At 35.9% G+C, this 19,316-nt stretch overlaps 3 protein-coding genes across 6 annotated transcripts in view; 1 reads left to right on the plus strand and 2 right to left on the minus strand.

The window, feature by feature from the left end:
* The window catches only part of arhgap17b (Rho GTPase activating protein 17b), a 48,443-nt gene extending 46,713 nt beyond the window's left edge, over window positions 1-1,730 (minus strand). For 3 of the 4 annotated variants that reach the window (XM_067458379.1, XM_067458364.1, XM_067458372.1), the window contains exon 1: window positions 1,414-1,729. In XM_067458379.1, the coding sequence (XP_067314480.1) occupies window positions 1,414-1,466 (53 nt within the window). In that variant the 5' untranslated portion in view covers window positions 1,467-1,729. Of the gene's footprint in view, window positions 1-1,413 lie in introns of all 4 variants that reach the window. The other variant, XM_067458366.1, reaches the window with a different exon arrangement.
* Window positions 1,731-6,179: 4,449 nt separating this feature from the next.
* aqp8b (aquaporin 8b) lies at window positions 6,180-8,306 on the plus strand. The gene is made up of 5 exons (XM_067428820.1): window positions 6,180-6,734; window positions 7,345-7,471; window positions 7,645-7,859; window positions 7,929-8,063; window positions 8,142-8,306. The coding sequence occupies exons 1-5, from the start codon at window positions 6,277-6,279 to the stop codon at window positions 8,182-8,184; spliced, it is 978 nt and encodes a 325-aa protein (XP_067284921.1). The 5' UTR covers window positions 6,180-6,276; the 3' UTR covers window positions 8,185-8,306.
* Window positions 8,307-9,833: 1,527 nt separating this feature from the next.
* On the minus strand, window positions 9,834-13,406 carry cbx8a (chromobox homolog 8a (Pc class homolog, Drosophila)). The gene is made up of 5 exons (XM_067458408.1): window positions 13,259-13,406; window positions 13,058-13,101; window positions 12,580-12,645; window positions 12,420-12,486; window positions 9,834-12,303 (listed from the first exon to the last, which is right to left on the minus strand). Exons 1-5 carry the CDS (start codon window positions 13,325-13,327, stop codon window positions 11,521-11,523), a joined length of 1,029 nt encoding a protein of 342 aa, XP_067314509.1. The 5' UTR covers window positions 13,328-13,406; the 3' UTR covers window positions 9,834-11,520.
* Window positions 13,407-19,316: the final 5,910 nt, after the last annotated feature.

A 19,316-nucleotide genomic window follows, 5' to 3' on the forward strand; every position in this document is an offset into this window, starting at 1 on the left:
TTGGTGACTGGATGATTACGTTACTGTTGATCATCTGTCCATCATCATATAAAGCCCGCCCTGACAATTTGATTGGTCTGAACAGCTCTGGTTCGAGCATAGTTGCTCTACAACGGATCAAGTCCAGACCGAACTTCCCGACCTCAAATGTTGTGGGCAGGGCTAAGTTCAGCAGGCATGCAAGCTACAAATTATCATCAACAAAAAAGAATGGTTTGGCCAGACTAAAGGCTAATATCAACAGTACCTGTTGATATTTACTATTTCATTAAGGACACTTGTTCCCAACTACTGTTTGATTTTAAGATTAAATTGACATTAATATTTATTAATTTTCAAGTCGGCATTAAATGGAAGTTCCCTATTATGATGTATATTGGAGTCAAATGGCTTCTAAGAACAACAAAAAAGAACAAATGTCCAAAATAAGAAAAAGTCCATGAGGAATTGTTTGGATGGTTGTGGTTAGCTATTGGTGGATCTCATGTGAGTGACAGTTTGATCCCGCCCTCCCGCCAGTAACCACATCATCAGGGAAGAGATGGAGGAAGAAATGGAGGGAGCGGACATTATACTTTTCTAATTTAAGGACATGCACGGTCTAATTCATTTATAATAAATACTGCTATAGTCCATAAAAAAACTTTATTTTTTTTAATTATTTTTTTTTATTTTTCTTTTTTTGAATAATAATGGTCCCAACCTATACCACAGGAATTCTCACCTCAACTTTCTAATTATTTACTCATTTTAAATCCATATATTATAATATTTATATACTTTATAACATTTTATATACTGTACGTGTTGTTGTGATGCCTTAATTCACTTAAGCATAACATTATTTTGAAATTGACAAAGAAAATATAAAAAAATAAGTGACAAATAATTAAAATAATTATAATCTGCTTGGTATTTTACAGTTTTTCAATATATTGGTGCATCCCTAAATGTTGAGTAAAATCACAGTTCTACTAATTTATAGTAGCTTTATTAACCTAATAAAAAGTCCTTTAATAACTACTACAGAGGCATACAGAATTACCCAGATATTAAGTATATAAACTGTCATATAAAATACAATATATAAAATGACAAATAGTTGCATTTATTATTTCAGTCAAATAGATATTTGATGATCCTAATAGAGACATGGCCCTATCTATTCACACTTCTACACAACACATCATGTTAAACTGTCAAATCGACGGGAAATAAAATGCATGAGCATGTGTAGTTTATAACTTTGACCACATCAGACATTCATTTTGCTCTGTGCACTTTTGGTTTATCGCAGTTCAGTCCTGCGCGCGCGTGCACACACACATTGGCACTCCCAACTTTGCTGTGCATTTTTACACGAATCAGAGCAGAAACATTCAAGACAATCAGTATATGATATAACACACTAACCTCCCAACAGTCTGGTTGGCGAGCTGTTTCATGCGGTTGAACTGCTTCTTCATCTTGATTCTTCTTCACCCACCAACAAATAAAACTTTAAGAAGTCGCTGTTTTATCAAACTGACACCCGCACGCGCGACGCTCCCATTGTGCGCGCTCTGGATCCGTACCTGAGAATCTGTGTCATTCAGCTACTGCTCACAATCACTAATAAGCCGTGCTTCAAGCTTGCTCCTTTCGTTTCTCATCCTCTCGATTTCTGGTCGAGTCGGTGAGCAGCAGTAACACTGAGGAAATAGGAAGTGCAGTTCACTTCCCTATTGTGGAGCACAGTTGGTTGTGACACATGACACCTTGACTGAAGTCAGATTAAACTGCATGCCTACCATTCTGGTTCATATAATCAAAGCATAATCGTGCTATAGGCCAAGATTAATGATAACTTTATTTTTTTTTATTGCGTGTAATTGTAATGTGCAAATAAAAGCTAATTCACTACATTTAAGTACATTCATTGTGTGTAATAAAGTCACATTATTTATTTTTCTCTGTAATAGCGCCATCTTCAGTCCAAAGCGGAACAGCTGATAATAGTCGTTCTCATGGGACATTCATAACGCTTAACGTGGCTTAATAATAGCTAATATAATAGCTATAATGTAGGCTACTAAGACAGTGTTATTAACCGATCAAACCCAGGAAACATAACACTAATGAAGTATACTATGTACGTAAAATCAGATGAGCCCAGAATATGAACACAACACATTTAATTACACGTTAAGCGTTTTCCTCCCATAGAAAACCATTATAAAAAAAACGCTTAACGTTGTTTAATGTAGGCCTACTAACACAGTTAATAAACCAACCAAACTCAGGAAACATAATACTAAAAAAATGAAATAAAACGAATTCATTCTTTCTCACTTCAACAATTAATCAAATGTGTTAGGCTACTTTGATAGTTTATGAAAGTAACCTAATAATTTATGAAATTTGCCCACAGTTTCTGAGTGAATATTGTTTCTACAGCATTTTATTTTTTTCAGGATAAAAATAAAGCATGGCAAGTCTGCATCTAAATGATGGGTTGTAAAACACTCGCAGTCTGAATTATTGATAAATTGCTGTGTATTGCATAGATTAATCTCTATCTATAAGAAGATAAACTCTAAACTTGAGTGTCTGGATATTACAAAAAGCAAAAAATAAATAAAAAATTGACATATAGGAATTCAAAAAATATATTTTTTATATATTAAAATAAATTCAGAAATGTTACACAAACATACAAGAACACTAAATATATAATAAAAAATATATGATACTTTTAACTTTTCAGTCTGTTGGAGACCCTGTCCCAAATGGTACTGAAACTACAAATCCGCACTTTTGTGACGTAGCGCCGCTTTGACTGTCAGGTAGAAGTCTTCATGGGGAGCTAGCGGTAGATCTGTGCTGCGTTCCACTCCACTTTTAGACACACACTTGCAGACTTCCCTAAGCACTTCCCCTCGGGGGAATCCCCGCTGCCATTTTTAAAAAGTGGGTTCCACTTCGTGAAGTGGACATGGGGAATTTGGCCCTGTCCAAAATGGCACACTTTATGTGCACTTTCGGTCTTGTGGACTTACAATGGTCGCTGCGTGAGCGTGTCCGTCAAGTCAACAAGACCGCAGGTGTCTCATTTGTCATTTTAGGTCTCAGAAGTGTGCTCGCGAGCGCCCCCTTTGCGGCTGTTATGCGCCCTCAATCCGCACTTCTGCCAAGGCTGTCAAAGCGGCATTACGTTGTGAAAGTGCGGACTCAGAGGAAGACCGTGAGGGTTTAGGGTGTCATATATGGACAGACCCTTGCTCCCTCGAGTTTGAACAATAGAGCGAGTCTACTTCATATGTACACTTCTGACAGCTTCATATACCACAATGCAACACAACTGTGACGTCAGGTCACCGCATATCGCGTTTAATTCACCCTACCACAAACAGTTCTATGATATTTTAATTATTTAAAAAAAACATTTAAAACAACCCAAACACACCTATATACATATAGAATGCTGCATTAAACAACTTTCGTAAAGGAAAAAAATAAAAACTAAATCAACTCCATAGTGGATTCCAAGAGATCAAGGGCATAGGGGCTTGTGAGCGCCTACTGAAATTTAAAGGGATAGTTCACCCTGTTGTGTCGCCACGAGCCACAGGGTATAATATGGATTCGTATGTCTGTGTTTTTTTTTACTCTCATAGAAATACACCCCATTGACATGCATTATACGAGCAACAGTTGGAGTTAAAAATCTTCATTTGTGTTCTACTGAAGAAACAAACACACCTACATCTTGGATGCACTGGGGGTAAGCAGATAAACATACATTTTCATTTTGGGGTGAACTATCCCTTTAAAATGACAAATAAACTCAGGGTGCGTCTCAATAGGCTCCCTAGCTCAGGGGATCAGGGAGTCAGCCATTCTAAGGGCAACAATTCATCCTGAAACGCTCACTGGAGCTGCAATTGAAATCGCATATGCTTCCCTACTATATAGTAGGTGAAAAAACAGTATGTGACAAAAGATAGGCGACTCGGATTAAGCCAAGGTCTTGTGGTCTTAATATGGCCGTTGCATGTGCGTGATCATGATGTCTTCATTTGTGTCTGAAATTGCACACTCATGAGTAGGGTAATTACTTTGCGACTGCTAAGTATGTACATAGTATGAATGTGTGTAGTATGAATGTAATCTTGATACATTTGCCATGTTTTCATTATCATGTGACCTACCAGCGTCAGTTGCGTCACTTCACCAATTCTCTCCCATGGGATAGTAAAGTGTCCATCATATGCACTCATAAGAATCTCACGGGAAGTAGGCTAGTAGATCATCTTGGGACTTTTTGCCTTTACTTTTTTATGAGTAGCTACCGTTAATTCAGACATACTACTTCAATCACATACTGCTTTTATAGACAAAATATGCCTAGTGATATTGGATGCAGCTCGTGAGTGCATGTGAAGTGTGCCATTTGGGCCGGAATCAAACACTACCACTGATTAGACTTTTATGCTGCAGCTATACCACCTAGTGGCCATAAATCATATATTTAGTTTTTCATGTAAAAAAAAAAAAAAAAAACACACACACACACACACACACAAAAACAATTATTGGCACCCCTGGATTTTTTTAATAGCAGCCTAAATATCTCTGAATTATATATTACCATTCATATAAAAAAAAAAAAACAAAAAAAAAAACTAGCAGACCAGGGTGACTATGACCACGAAATTGTCTAGCTATGACATCTTTTTTCACAGAAGTATAAATATGAGGAAACACAAAAGATAAATTCTCATAATCATTCATCACACTGACTAAATCCTTTCTTTGAAGTAAAAGAATGGAAAGTGAGGGGAAAATCACATTATGAAATAAATGTTTTTCTCTAAAACACATTTGGCCATATTTATTGGCACCCCTAGAATTGTATATCGTCTGTATTGTCTCTAATGCATGGCGAGAGTTTGAGTAGACAAAGACTCTCCAAGGATCACAGATGAAGAATCACAGAGATTAGTTGAGTCTTGGGGTCAGAAAGCCATTAAGAAAATCTAACAACCCCTATAAATCACCACAAATCGTTTAAGAGGGTTTCAAGATAAATCCTCCTCCAGCATATTCAGTCCTCAGACACGAGTGGAACGTCAAACAGGACCTGCTTCTGTGGTCAGATGAAACTAAAAAAGAGCTTTTGGCAGAAAACCCACTAGGTTTGGAGGCAAACAGGAATAAAAAGTAGCCTATTTTTTTTTGCTGGAGGTCCCGGACATCTAGTTCAGACACATGGTATCATGGATTAAATCAAAACCTGATGCCTTCTGCTAGAAATCTTATAATGGGCCGTGATCCAACAGTGGTCCAAAATCAACACAAAAATGTGTCACTGAGTGTAGGAGCCATTTATTATATTCACCTTTTAATTTCTCTATTACCTATTTTATCCACTTGGAGGAGTATTGCACGGTGTGGCACTTTACTGGGAGTTGTGCCAATCAGTTAGGGAAGGTTTGGACCATGGTGGGGAACACACTTGAGTACTATTTTTTGTAAAATACCTTTTCTACCTTTATAATAACCGTACAACACCAACAAAAGAGAGCTAATGCCTAGACTTAAGATCTTTCTGCTCTGCATTGAGGCTTATAGGATGACCTCCACAAATGAAGCTTCTGACCATCCCAGTCCTCTGACCTGAACCCATATAGAAAATGAGTGGCTGAACTGAAGAGAAGAGCTGTGAATCTGAAGGATCTGGAGAGATTCAGTATGGAGGAATGATCTCTGATCTCTTGTCAGGTGTTCTCCAAACTCATCAGGCATTTTAGAAGAAAACTCAGAGCTGTTATCTTGGCAAAAAGAGGTTGCAAAAGGTATTTAATAGGGTGCCAATAATTATGGCCAATGTGTTTTGTAGAAAAAACTTTTCCCCCCACATTTTGAATACTTTCACTTCAATAAAAGGTTAGATTTTTTAGATTAAAAAAAATCAAAAGAATTAATAACGCAGATTTATTTGTACAGGCTTCTTTGTTTTTCTTGCAGCAGTGTAACATGATCTTACATATATAAATGTGATCACATAGTACTACTTTTAGTCTCCACTATTTGGTTAATCTGTCACTTTTCATTTTTGTTTTTGGTGGGAAAATTAATTACCATTATTAAGTTGCTGTTTCAGGTAGTTTTCTAAACTTGAGCTATTTTCCTTGTAATCTATGTAACCAGGAGACGCTGCAGCACAAGTTAAACTTTCTAACAAATAAATAGTTTCGGGTATGTCTTAATTAGCTGAGTGCAGAAGCATGTTAAATGTTAATCTCCTTCATTATATTTTCTTCACCACTGGTCAACATTTTACATTTATCATTAGTCTTTTCAATCATCAATTGCCCTCAAAGGTCATTGAGCAATTTAAATCTTGCTTTCGGTCACTCACATTCCAATGATGAGGAGACAGCCTACAAGATATTAGGACAGAAGGATCAGAGAGACACACGCGCCTCTGAAAGAATGGATGAAGACAAAGTGGAACTTCACAGCATGGAGAAAGCTCTGATGGACATGATGGGACAGCATACTGTAAGTCAACCGAACCTCTTCGAGCGGGTCTTTCAGCCGTGTGTAGCTGAGCTGGTGGGGACAGCCTTCTTTGTGTTCATCGGATGTGTGTCTGTCATTGAGAACGTGGAGGATGCCGGCAGACTCCAGCCTGCACTGGCTCATGGGCTCGCCGTGGCGGTACTGATCGCATGTATGGCACAGATCAGGTGAGAAGAGATGTGTTTCTCTCTCTCTCTCTCTCTCTCTCTCTCTCTCTCTCTCTCTCTCTCTCTCTCTCTCTCTCTCTCTCTCTCTCTCTCTCTCTATATATATATATATATATATATATATATATGTCAGGGATGTCTTATAAATATTCATCCACTGACCCACTGCAGTACCACCACACTGAAGAAAAGGTTCTATATAGAGCCCTTTTTTAAGAGCCAAAAGTTTATTTGGAGTTGAGTACACTTCATTAGGTTAATTTGGGGTTCTATATAGAACCATAGGGTTCTTTACTCAACTCCAAAGAACCTTTTATGCTAAAAAGGTTCTATAATGACAAGAAAGAACCCTTTTGGCACTTAAAAAGGGTTCTATATAGAACCTGTTTAGTGGTTCCAAATACGTAGCACCGATAGAACCTTTTCTTCTAAGAGTGCGGAGATCACTGACCCCCCCTTTGAAAACTCTGCATCTTTGGGAGTGATGTGACTTGGTTGATCTAGTCCGGTCTGTTTGCTCCAGGGGGTTAGTCCCAGTCCTGGGAGTTCCTTTGGATAAAAAGCATCTGCTTCTTGATAAATAATGCAATGATCTTTTCCCCTGACACAGTGGTTCTCATTTCAATCCATCATTCACCATAGCCGTCTACCTCTGTGGCGGAATAGAGCTGAAAATGGTGGCACCGTACCTGATCTCTCAGCTTACTGGAGGTTTACTTGGTGCAGTCATGGCCAAGGTGAGATACATCCACTCTTAAAAATGCTGCATGGGTTTAAAACAACCCAAGTTGGGTTGTTTTTAACCCAGATTTTCTTTAGAGTGTGCGACATTGAGACATTTTTTGCATGCAACATTAAATTCATCAGTCACACTTCAATGGAGTTGCCATTTTTCACGCTTTCTTTTTAGGGAATGACCTCAAATGAGAAATATGCCAAAGCTCAAGGTGCGGCGTTCACGGTTCTCCAGGCGGATGACCATATTTTGAAGGCATTATTTGGAGAAATCGCCATGACGTGTTTAGTTGCCATGGTGGTCTTACTGGGAGCAGTTAATGCCAAGAGCAAAAGTCCTTTGCTTCCATTTTTGGTGGGCTGCACAGTCATTATTAACGTGCTAGCGGGGTGAGTTCATATTGTTATTTGTAATTTCTTGTGTGTGTTCGTGTGCTCATGAACATCTTTGGCTTTCAGGGGTGATGTGTCGGGTACGTGTCTGAATCCTGCAAGAGTGTTTGGGCCTGCAGTGCTGACCAACTATTGGACTCACCACTGGATCTACTGGGTGGGGCCCATTACTGGCGGCATCATTGCGGCTGCATTGGTCAGGTGAGACTCCACAGAAACAACTGAAATCCTCATTAACATCAGCCATTTTAGCCGAATTAAGCCATTTTTTTCTTTCAGGTTGTTGCTCGGAGACAAGAATACCCGCCTGCTGATGAAGTAACATTCAGTACATCTTTCAAACTGACTTTCGATATTTTTATGTAGTTAATTCTCCTTTTTAGGTACACAAGAATTTAACTAATCAAATAATGCTTTGCTAATTCACAGTTCTTTGGCATATTAATCCAAGCTCAAAATAGTCATTTGTAAATCCTTCTCTGTTAAAATATATGCAAAGCACATATTCATATTTTGATTTTTAAATTGGGAAATTATGCAAAATGTTGAACAATTGAAAATCTAGCAGTGTTAATTCTAATCAAATGGATGATTTACTTTATGTTCATACATGCACATTATTTTATGCTTTATGCTATCCATGTGTTGAAATGAATCAGTATAGATAATAAAACTCTTCAGCACAGATGTCTCTTTTACATATTTCACATATTTGAAGAGCTCAAAAGGTCCTTTTAATAAAACCTACTAAAAGATGTGGTATGTGTTTAAACCTGTTAACATCTTTTTTAATACTGGTTATACATGAACACATTTTGGGAACCTTTTCAAAGCATCATGTCAAAGGTGAGGACCCTGCTGCCATTTCTGTCAGTGGTTAGAGAGGTTAGTCATAAATGAGGTGGACATGTGTATTATTAACAGCTCCCAGCTAAATAAAATAATGTAGGCTATAGCTTGTGCACATTAAAAATCATCAGTTTTTAAAATATGTAGGCCTATACAAAATTATATATATATTCAAATGTAAATATGGCCTAGATGTATAATCTATAAAGTCAACTTGCATGAAGTTTTAAAGCCTCAATATTTTAATAATAACATAGAATTTTATATTGATATATTATATGTTGATTAAGTGTAAGAAAACGAGGCCGTATCAGACGAGTGCGTGATCATTATTAAACGCGCGCCGCGCATTTAGACAGCTTATTAAAGTTGTCGCAAAGAACAAAATTCAATTTTTTTCTCTCAGTAAAACCGTAAAAATATAGCTAATCTTAATTTTACCCTTCTGGCATTCTCATTTGACTGAATATAAATGTGTTTTTATTAGTGAAATATCATTATTGATATGCATAAGCGTCAAAATAATTAGATTTATATAGGCTAATAATTGGTCTGATTGTCACTGCAATGATACAATTAAAATAAAAAGGGTGGTACCATAAAGAAAAAAATACATTGCAGTGGAAAACAAATATTGCAGCTCCCCCCCCCCCCCCCCCCCAAAAAAAAAACAAAGCAAAAAACAAGTAGGCTACAAATGTTAATTTAAAAACTCCAAACAATGTACTTTCAGTGTTATTGAGTGTTGAAACCCGAATGCCTGAGAAGCGTTTATTTTATTTTTTTAACATTTGATATAAAACACAAAACACCGACAGTCCAAAATTAAACCAATGAAAATGTACAGTACAAACACGGCGACATTTGACACATTGAACATCTGTAACTGTTATATATCAGCATACATTGTTGAATATTTAATTCTTACGCAAATAAATCACACCGTAGCCTATATATAAAAAAAGAAAATCATGATTTATCACAACTTTTCATCTTTTGTCAAATCAATTTATAACTAACGTGGTGCAGATAACATAATTTGAGTTTATATGTATTAAACCAAACTTCATTAGGATATTACATCGATTTTTTTATTTCAATTCAAACTTTTTTAAGGCAACCAGGTAGCCTAAATTAGCCTTTTTTTTTTAAAAGTAAAAACTATTTTTTACAGTATCAGTGATGCACAGAATTAAAGGTGTTATTAAGAGGAATATAAGATCTGCTGTATCAAGTTCATGGCGACATCTTGTGGCTTTTGGGGAACTGAATTTCCTCGACAAACACTTAGGCTACTTTCGTCCTAATTTCAATTGAAAATCATCCCGCTAATGAAATCCGCTTTAGCAGAAACGTAGGCCTATAGCCATAGGCTCTACTGATAATGAAGTTTGTTGCCCGACATTAAACGCCAGCACATTATATATTACAAATAATCACTTTATGTATATAAAAGGGATCGTTAAAAATAAACCCATAAATGACCAATTAGGTTATTGTAGTTTTTATATTTGCCGCGACACTCGTGTGGCGCGGTGGCATATTATTCTTAATAATTATAACCTATAATTAAAATAAATCAAAATTATTGTATGGCAATAATAATATTAGGCTATAATAGAAATAAGCCTGAAACGGTGTGAACGGGAGCTTGCGATGAAAGAACATGATTGGTTTGAACCACGTAGCCATTTTTTTTCCAACTCAAAATTTAAACAATGTTTAATATTTTTGAATGTCATTAAAATTATATCACGAGGCTCTCAGTAAACGTGATCTTATCTTCTCAAAATAGGCCGACATGCTGTTTAAGCAATTTACTATTTTAAAGATTTTTAATCTTTGTTTACAGGCACTGAAGGCCGACGTAAAGAGCTTTTTATTGTTATAAAAGAAAAATTAAGTTATAATAATATGTGTTAGTAAATTAAATGAATGCGAGGTAACAAAACAAAAAAACTATCCACAAGTATTTTTGTGCGCGGACAATATTTAAAATCAATGGAAAAGGCTCTTAGACACATCTAAATTACATTTTTTTTTATTTTCGGTTTTAAGCTCCGATACACATTGTTCTCTCTGCAAAAATACTGAACTAAACCATTAAACAAGTTAACATAACTGTAGTTAAATGTTTTTCATTTCACCACCTAACCAGGCTGCAAGCACTTTAGAAATTATTTATACCAATCAAACATTGTTTCGTTTCTGAGGGGGGCCCTATTATAATAAAATATTACGACACAGAACAGCCACGTCAATTATATATTTCAACAGAAAAACGAAAAATTACGAAATACGCTTCTAAAGCCTAAATTATCGTGCCTTAAATAGGTTTTCAGGCCTAAAACGGGTTTCGTTATATTTGTAGATTATTTCCCTTTTCTCTTTTTAAAGGGTGTGCTTTTTTTTGGACCTTCAAATATATACAAAATCTAACCAGAAAAATACCACAAGTTCATAAAACAGGGACTAAACAACGAGTCCCTTAAAAGGTGCGTTAAGCTGAAACGTTAATGTGTTAACAGCATCTATGCCTACATTCATAATAAAGCTGAAGAAGGCAAACAAAAGGAGGAATCAACTGGTGTACGTTACATAAAATCTGGGAAAATAGAAAAATAAACTTCATTTTCATAGAAAATGTGAAATGTTGACTAAAGATATATATATAGATTTTTTTTTGCATTATGTACACGATTGCAAGACTTATAGACTACAAATGATATAGAAATGCAGGTTGTTTCTAGTTTGATTATAATATTTCATACATACATATACATACATACATACATAAACTAAAATCTCATCATCTGTTTTCTTTGAAGAAACCTTTGTCCGTTGAACTCTCTTTTATGGTTACAGTCAAAGAGTTACTTGTCACGTCAGTAACAACAATTTTCTCCATATTCTTCAAACAAGGCAACCAGGGCTGGTCTGTTTCATCTACAAAACTCAGAGACAGCTGCTCTCTGGTTTGATCCGTGGATCTAAATAAATTGTTTTTGGGTGGATGCGTCATCTTGGGTTGTTGGTTTATGGCACCACTGGAGCTGTCCTTCCGTCGATGCCCCAAAACACCAAGCCCAGGTTTTAGGATGCTGCCACCATGGGTATATTTGGCATCGCTTGACCTGCTTCCCATCTGCTTCTGAACCAGCCTGGATTCTGATGGGAACTTCTGGGATAAACAGATGACATCACAGTTAGAGGTTTCTCCCGATCTCTCGCTTTTGGAAGGCCGATAAGAGAGCGGTTCATCTGCCTTTCTTTTGATGCCTTCATTGGATGAACCTCCAGTCGAAGGCAACTTTGGCTTTGGTCCTCGCTTTTTTGGTGAGCTGGCGAAATCGAGTGGGCTGTGAACTGGCGTCCCAAGCATTAGTGGGTCTCTCTCTGGGTCTGGTAAATGCACACGAACACTTTCGCCTCTGTTGACGGTGCTCGGTGGAAAAATCGTTGGCACGACTGTCCGCAGTCCTTCACGTGCTCTGGGAGTCACAACCGGTTCTGCTACCGGGAACGACACCCGTATTCCTCGGGACATCTCCCGTCTGAACTCATAGTTTTTGCCTTTTTCTTTAGCTTTTGCCTATAAATTTAAAAGTCATACAATGCATTAGCCAGAAAGGCAAGGGAAAAATAAAGCCATGGAAAACTAAACAGTTTTTTTTTTTGTGTGGTAGGGTGATATAACCAATTTTACACCTTCATTAAAAATGTTTCCGGTTTGGGTCCCCTCTTTTTTGGACCATACATCTCCCTTTCACGCTCTCTGCATTAAGAGGGAAAAAAATCAAAGAAATGCCATTTTTGATACATTCAAAACATTTAATTTGACTACTAGAATTACAGAAAAAACATTTACCTTTCTTCAAAAGCAGCGAAAAGGCGCTCATCCAGAATATTCTCCTCTGGTTCCCAGGTGCTGTATCTGCACCAATAATTATATGTTTAATTATTCGCAAATCACAACGCCCAAAATTCAAAGTGCATTTAAAAAAATTTATATATATATATATATATATATATATATATACACACACACACACACACACTAATAAGTGCCTTTCTTTTATCACTTCAGGATTTTTTTTTAATGTGCATGCATAATATTTTGTTGCTCATATATAAATGAATATGTTCTTTTTTTCGTGATTTTCCCCCAATTTGAACCGTTTTAATCGGCCAATAAAGCTTGTATCTTGACTCTCCCATCACTGGCCTTGTCAGGAGCCCCGTTACACAGTCCGTGCTGCAGCCGTGCTAACGCTCGGCGAGCTCGGGGAGCCTGAAACCGCACCTTCCGTTACAACAAATGCCGTTAACGTGTCATTACCACTCACTTTTGAGACCAGCCTTTCCATTTGACCAGATACTCCATCCGGCCCTGCGGGTAAAAGCACAGGGAGATTCAAATTAGCAAGCTAACGCGGCTAAGCTAACCTATCGCGAATAAAATGTCACCTCGGCGGACATAAACAAATAACCAGGCGCCTCAATAACAGAGCCGAAGCAGCGAAGAGCAAGGTGGTACGAGCACTTACTCTCCTTATGCGCCGTTTAATGATGGATTCGGCGGCGAAAACCCGCTCCCCGACGGCTGAGAGCTCCATGTTTACTTCAACCTCGCAGCTATTTTTTTCCCCTCAGCCTGAATAATCTCGATAGCCCATAATACTCTATCAGAAGAGACGTCATCACGTTCTAAACTGTTACCATGGCACTGCAGGACGGCTGTACTGTGAGTGGAGCTGCCGCTCAGGGAGGAGGAGTCGAGTGGTCGTGGAGCTCCGCTAGAGGACAAGGAGAGCGCACATAAAATGGCATTTATGAAACAAATATGTCGTGTTTTTTGTGTTAGTTTTTTGTTGGTATACTAGTCTGGGCTAACTGCACTCAGGACGTGTTGATAAATCCCCTAATAGCGGCATATTTATTTAACAGAAAGGGTATGCCAGTCCCGCGCGTCGAGATACACGGCAGTTTTTTTGTTTGCGATGTCGATATATAGCCTACAGCAGGTGTTGCGAGTCTACAATGTGGAGTTTTATTTTATCTTTGTTATTTAGTAGCACTGAAATCTGCACATTCGCGCGCTTATTCTTATTTTAAACGCATGGGCGAAACGCAAAATGGCATCTATAGCCTAATATGTGCCTCCATATTCCCCTCCATGTCATCCCTGTCAAATAACAGAAAAATACGTTTAAAGACAATAGCCCAGAAATAGGCCTACGTAATAAAAAAAAGAGTGTATAATAAAATAGCTAAATAAATACATAACAGTTGTAGTTATTATAAACCCATAGGGCGTAGGCTAGATATATCGATATTTGACCCGCGCGCTCCGACTCTATAACAGGAAAGAAAATAGTTTTGTCCATATATAGGCCTACATTCGGGTTGCTGGCAGGTATAGACTTTTTTGCGATATTGTAGGCTACAAGCCATAAATCGCAGGGCTCGCCTCAGTCATATTAAAAGATTTTAGGAATTTAACGATCATTTCAAAATCAACAATAGGCTGCAGTTTGGCTAAAGTCGAATTTGGAAATTACAAACGTCTAATATAAAATATATTGGGTTGTTTTAACCATGTTTTGGGTCAAATAGGCTACGTATAAAACCAACCGTTGGTTTTCTTTTTTAAATTAAATTTTTAAACCCAACGGTTGAGTTCGTCGATATTTGACCGTCGGTTGAAACAATCAAAATTATTTCGAATTTGGTTTCTTTCTTTCTTTCTTTCTTTCTTTCTTTCTTTCTTTCTTTCTTTCTTTCTTTCTTTCTTTCTTTCTTTCTTTCTTTCTTTCTTTTTTTCTTTCTTTCTTTCTTTCTTTCTTTCTAATAACCTAAAAAAATTAATACGAAAACAGGCCTTTTATAAATAATTAGAACTGTTAGACTTCGGACAAACAACAGTTTTATTTTAAGCCGTCGTTTGACTGTCAAGCTGACTGTCATAAAATAATTATTAAAAAAAACATTCATTTAAATTTTCTTTAGAAAATATGAAATTATTTTACACACATGTAACATTTTAAGTCTAACTGTGTTCAGTGTTGAGATGGAAATTATATGCGATCTGATAAACGGTAGAATAATCTTTTATATCAAATTATGATTTGAAAGATTTATTCGATTTTTTCCCGATTCTTTCGATGCAACGGATAATAAAATAATAATAATAATAATAATAATAATAATAATAATAATAATTATTATTATTATTATTATTATTATTATTATTATTATTATTATTATTATTATTATTATTATCATCATCATCAATGGGCTATTAATATTATTATTTGTTTCGATTCAAATTAATCGAAAAAAAACATCCTGGTTACGTAGGCTATTATTATTATTATTATTATTATTATTATTATTATTATTATTATTATTATTATTACTTATTACACTTAAAGCAATTCGATTTTTTTATACGAAAAATTAGGCTACGTGTTCTTCTTAAAAATATTTTTATCGAAAAAAAATCTTTTAGGCTATCAGTTACAAAAACAAGAATGAGAAGATAGGCCTAATTCAGGCTAAAAGAGAGACAATGTTTTTATTTAGCCTACCGTTTTTTAACTTTGACACAAACATTTAAATGAATCAATAAAACGGCAAATAACTGGATTTCATCAAATAAATTATAACACGACAATTAAAAAACGAAACTTAATAAATCGCCGTTAATTGCGTAAGCAAAAGTTTAAATCCACATAGCCATATAATATCTTAAATAATCCTCAGGCCTATTTATTTTCAATAAATATAAATATCCAATTTTTTTAATCTATAGCCTAATTCATTACATTTCAAAGAGAGGGCATCGGAGGAAAATATTTGTATTTGTTTATTAATTTAATAGCTTATTATTTTCAGATTTTATTTTGCACATTCGATGTTTGTATAGAAATCAGTTAACAGATAGCCTATAAAAACAGAATAGCCTATTCAATACATTATTATATCTTTGCAACAGAATTTTTGGGATCTGACAAGAGGACATTATCACTAGCCCTAAAGGACCCACGGTTTCCCATTTCCTGTTAATGTTATTTAAAAGGAAAGTTCACCCAAAAATGAAACAGGACTTTCGTTCATCTTCGAAACATAAACGAAGATATTTTAATGAAATCTGAGCGATTTTTGTCCCTCCATTGACAGCTAAGCAACTACCACTTCAAAATAGTTTTTAAAGAAATCCTAAGAATATTATTAATAGAGCGGTTTAGTCCAGATTTTCTGAAGAGACACTGCCGCTTTATGAACAGATTTAATGTTAATCCCTTTAAAGATAATCTTGATACAAAAATGCAGTAGGGATGAGTTGAAAGAAAGATGACATGCATGTGTTTTTAGATTGCTCATTTTCTTATAGTAGCCTATCAATTAATTTTTCCTTCATTAAGCCTATGCGAGCCTAGGGAAGAATGATGAGTGAGTGTTTTCTGCTCAAATACCATATGAAGTGCTTGCTTTATGAACATGGTATTGCACCTAGGTGGCAGCATTACAATTTTTTTTTTACTAATCACAGCTCTGGAAATCTTAGACCAAGTATTAAACCAAATAAAAAGTTTACACGGTTGGTTGACTGGTAAACCCAGCTTGATCTGCTGGCGATTTGATTTCATCTGGCAACTCAGTCTGGAAACCTGCATTTATTAATACTGCTTCTGTTACACTTTAGCGGGGACCAATCACAGACTGGCTTATCCACCTGGCGCTATTGGCGCCTTTTGGGGTCTGATTGGTTGAAGGATTATCCAATTATTTAAATAATGCCAGTTGATGACTCCTCTTGTATAAAATACAATGTTCAATCGTATTGCTTGGTCTGGTGATAGACAACACGGTTGGGGCAAAGGAAGAAAAACGGTAATTTATTAGAGCCATGCTGCGTCAGAAATCGCATAACTTACTGATAGGAAGCCTTAACCTACTAGATTTCAATTTGAGGTGTCAACAGAAATCCTGTCCCCCTGTGAAATAGTGTCCGCTTAGGACCACACGTGGTAGCTGTTTTAATGCCTGATCAAAAGCTGTTATCACAATGTTTCGTTTAATGGCTAATCGCGCTGCTGTAGCTTATTGTAGCAAGCTAAATGCTTATAGATGCTATAAAACACTATAAAAATATGCAATTGATTGCGATAATGGGAGCAATAACATGCCTAACATTATATAATAAGTAATAATACCAATAAAAAATCGTAAAATAGTAATGTATACCTGTAATTTAAATAATAAAAATAAAATAAAAACAATAATATACAGAACAGGTGCACAAAATAAATACAACAGGATTTTTTTATTGTGTAAATATTAAACACAGATGGTGTGTCAGACACTATAAATAAGCATAATCGGGTAGCTGTATGCTATGCTATAACGTATGCTAACTAAAAAAAAAAACCTTAAGAATAAGCTTGATTTCACAACTTATAGCTTCAGTTATATACTCGTATATGAACCATATGATTTACACGACGTTACAGACTATTTTAACACATTTTATATTACAAAAATCAAAAGTGATTTTATAAGAATTGAAATCAGGCTCTGAACTGGTTATCCATTACAACTTCTTTCAGCCAATAGAATCGCTCCGGGGTCCTAAGCGGACACAATTTCACAGGGGGACAGGCCGTCACGTGACCTACCAGTGCCAGTTGTGTCGCTTCACTGTCATTCACAAATCCTCTCCTGTGGCCTCATGGGACAGTCAAGTGTCCGTCACACTTCAGAAAACTTAGCAGTAGATTAGGTCATCTGGGAACTGTTTTTCGAATAGTATTCGTATATACATACGTACTACTCTGCTGGCGTAGTTCTTCACATAGCTATAGAAAGGAAAAATTTGATTTCTTAAACAGCGCATAACATATTAGCAAAAATTTTAATTTGCTATATATTTTCTCCTCAAGTGTCTGTAGGCAGTCAATTAGACAAAAAAACATGATTTGAACACAGAATGACATTCTAAACCAAATCATTCGTTTTTATTATTGAACAGAGCTTAATATTGATTTGAGAAGCATTTTCAAACTGACACTTCAATGTGTGCATAAAACATGCCGTTATGCATGGCCTTCACCTTGATGGCATTATTGTGTAATTTGTACATTACATACTGTACATCTCATTGCATTGACTGTAAATTGATTCAAATACATACAAAATCTATAGCATTACACTATCCAATGCATTAATCTTCAGTAACTTTCTGGTCGTGTAATGGTCCGCATGTTCTGATGATCTCTGACCATAGTTATACTGCTGTTACAGAATTATTCTGCATTAAAGGATTAACAGCCTTTATTGAGTTTTATTGTTATTATTATTGAGTTCACTCACAAACAAAAGAAATCCAGGAGATGATAAAGTGCAACTTAAACGTCTTACGGATAGGGAACATCAAACAATCCAGTTGTTTTTTCTAGCATTGCACAGGAAGACCTCACAGGCCAACAACATCTGGAAATCCAGTCAAGTATAATATGTCAGCAAAACAAAATCTTTTATCCGCTAATATCCAAAAATACTTTTTTTAGAGGTACATTCATTTACAGTATGATGACACCTTTCCAAGCAACTCAAAATGTATAGATCTCAATTATATACATCTGAAAAAAAAAACAAAAAAACTGAAATCACCAATATTGGAAGAAAAAAAAAGATGTGGTCCGTGATGGACATGAGCATTGAAAGATGCAAGTAAGTGCATTTAACATCAGTCTTCAATTAATTCTTCCGAATCCACTAGTGTGCTTTCTCCAATTGGCAGATATTTTCTCAGGTAGCAAAATTCATAATCAAAAGTTTTATAAACAGTTTTACACACTATACAGTTATGGGGTTTTAAACTGTATTTCAACAGTTAAAAAAACATCCAGCTGGCATCTAAACAAACAATCCCTATGTAGACTACAGTATATGATGATCTTATATAAAGCCTATATATAGTGGTGCTTGAAAGTTTGTGAACCCCTTACAGAATCGGTGAAAATGTTAACATTTAAGAAATCATAAGAGAGATCATACAAAATGCATGTTATTTTTTATTTAGTGCTTTCCTGAATAAGATGTTTTACATAAAAAATGTTTACATATAGTCCACAAGACAAAAAAAATGCTGATTTTATACAGTTGACTCCGTTTAAAGGTTTATGAGCCATTAATTCCTAACACTGTGTGTTGTTCCCTGATGATCCACGGCTGTTTTCGTGTTTTGTGATGGTTGTTCATGAGTCCCTTGTTTGTTAAACTGTCCAATGTTCTTTAGAAAAATCCTTCAGGTCCCAAAAATTCTTTAGTTTTCCAGCAATTTTTGCATATTTGAAATATTTCCAGCACTGACTGCATGATTTTGAGATCCATCTTTAGACTCTGAGGACGACTGAGGGACTCAAACACAACTATTAAAGAAAGGTTCAAACATTCACTGGTGCTCCAGAAGGAAACGCTTTAAGCACGTTTTTAATTTGAAGATCAAGGTAAATTGTGATTAATTTGTCTTCCAAGAAACATGTGAATATATTCTGTTGCTTCCAAAGGGCAGCATTAAATGAAAGAAAAATATTTAAA

The sequence above is a fragment of the Pseudorasbora parva genome, chromosome 2, assembly GCF_024679245.1.
Source record: "Pseudorasbora parva isolate DD20220531a chromosome 2, ASM2467924v1, whole genome shotgun sequence".
NCBI classification, from domain to species: domain Eukaryota; kingdom Metazoa; phylum Chordata; class Actinopteri; order Cypriniformes; family Gobionidae; genus Pseudorasbora; species Pseudorasbora parva.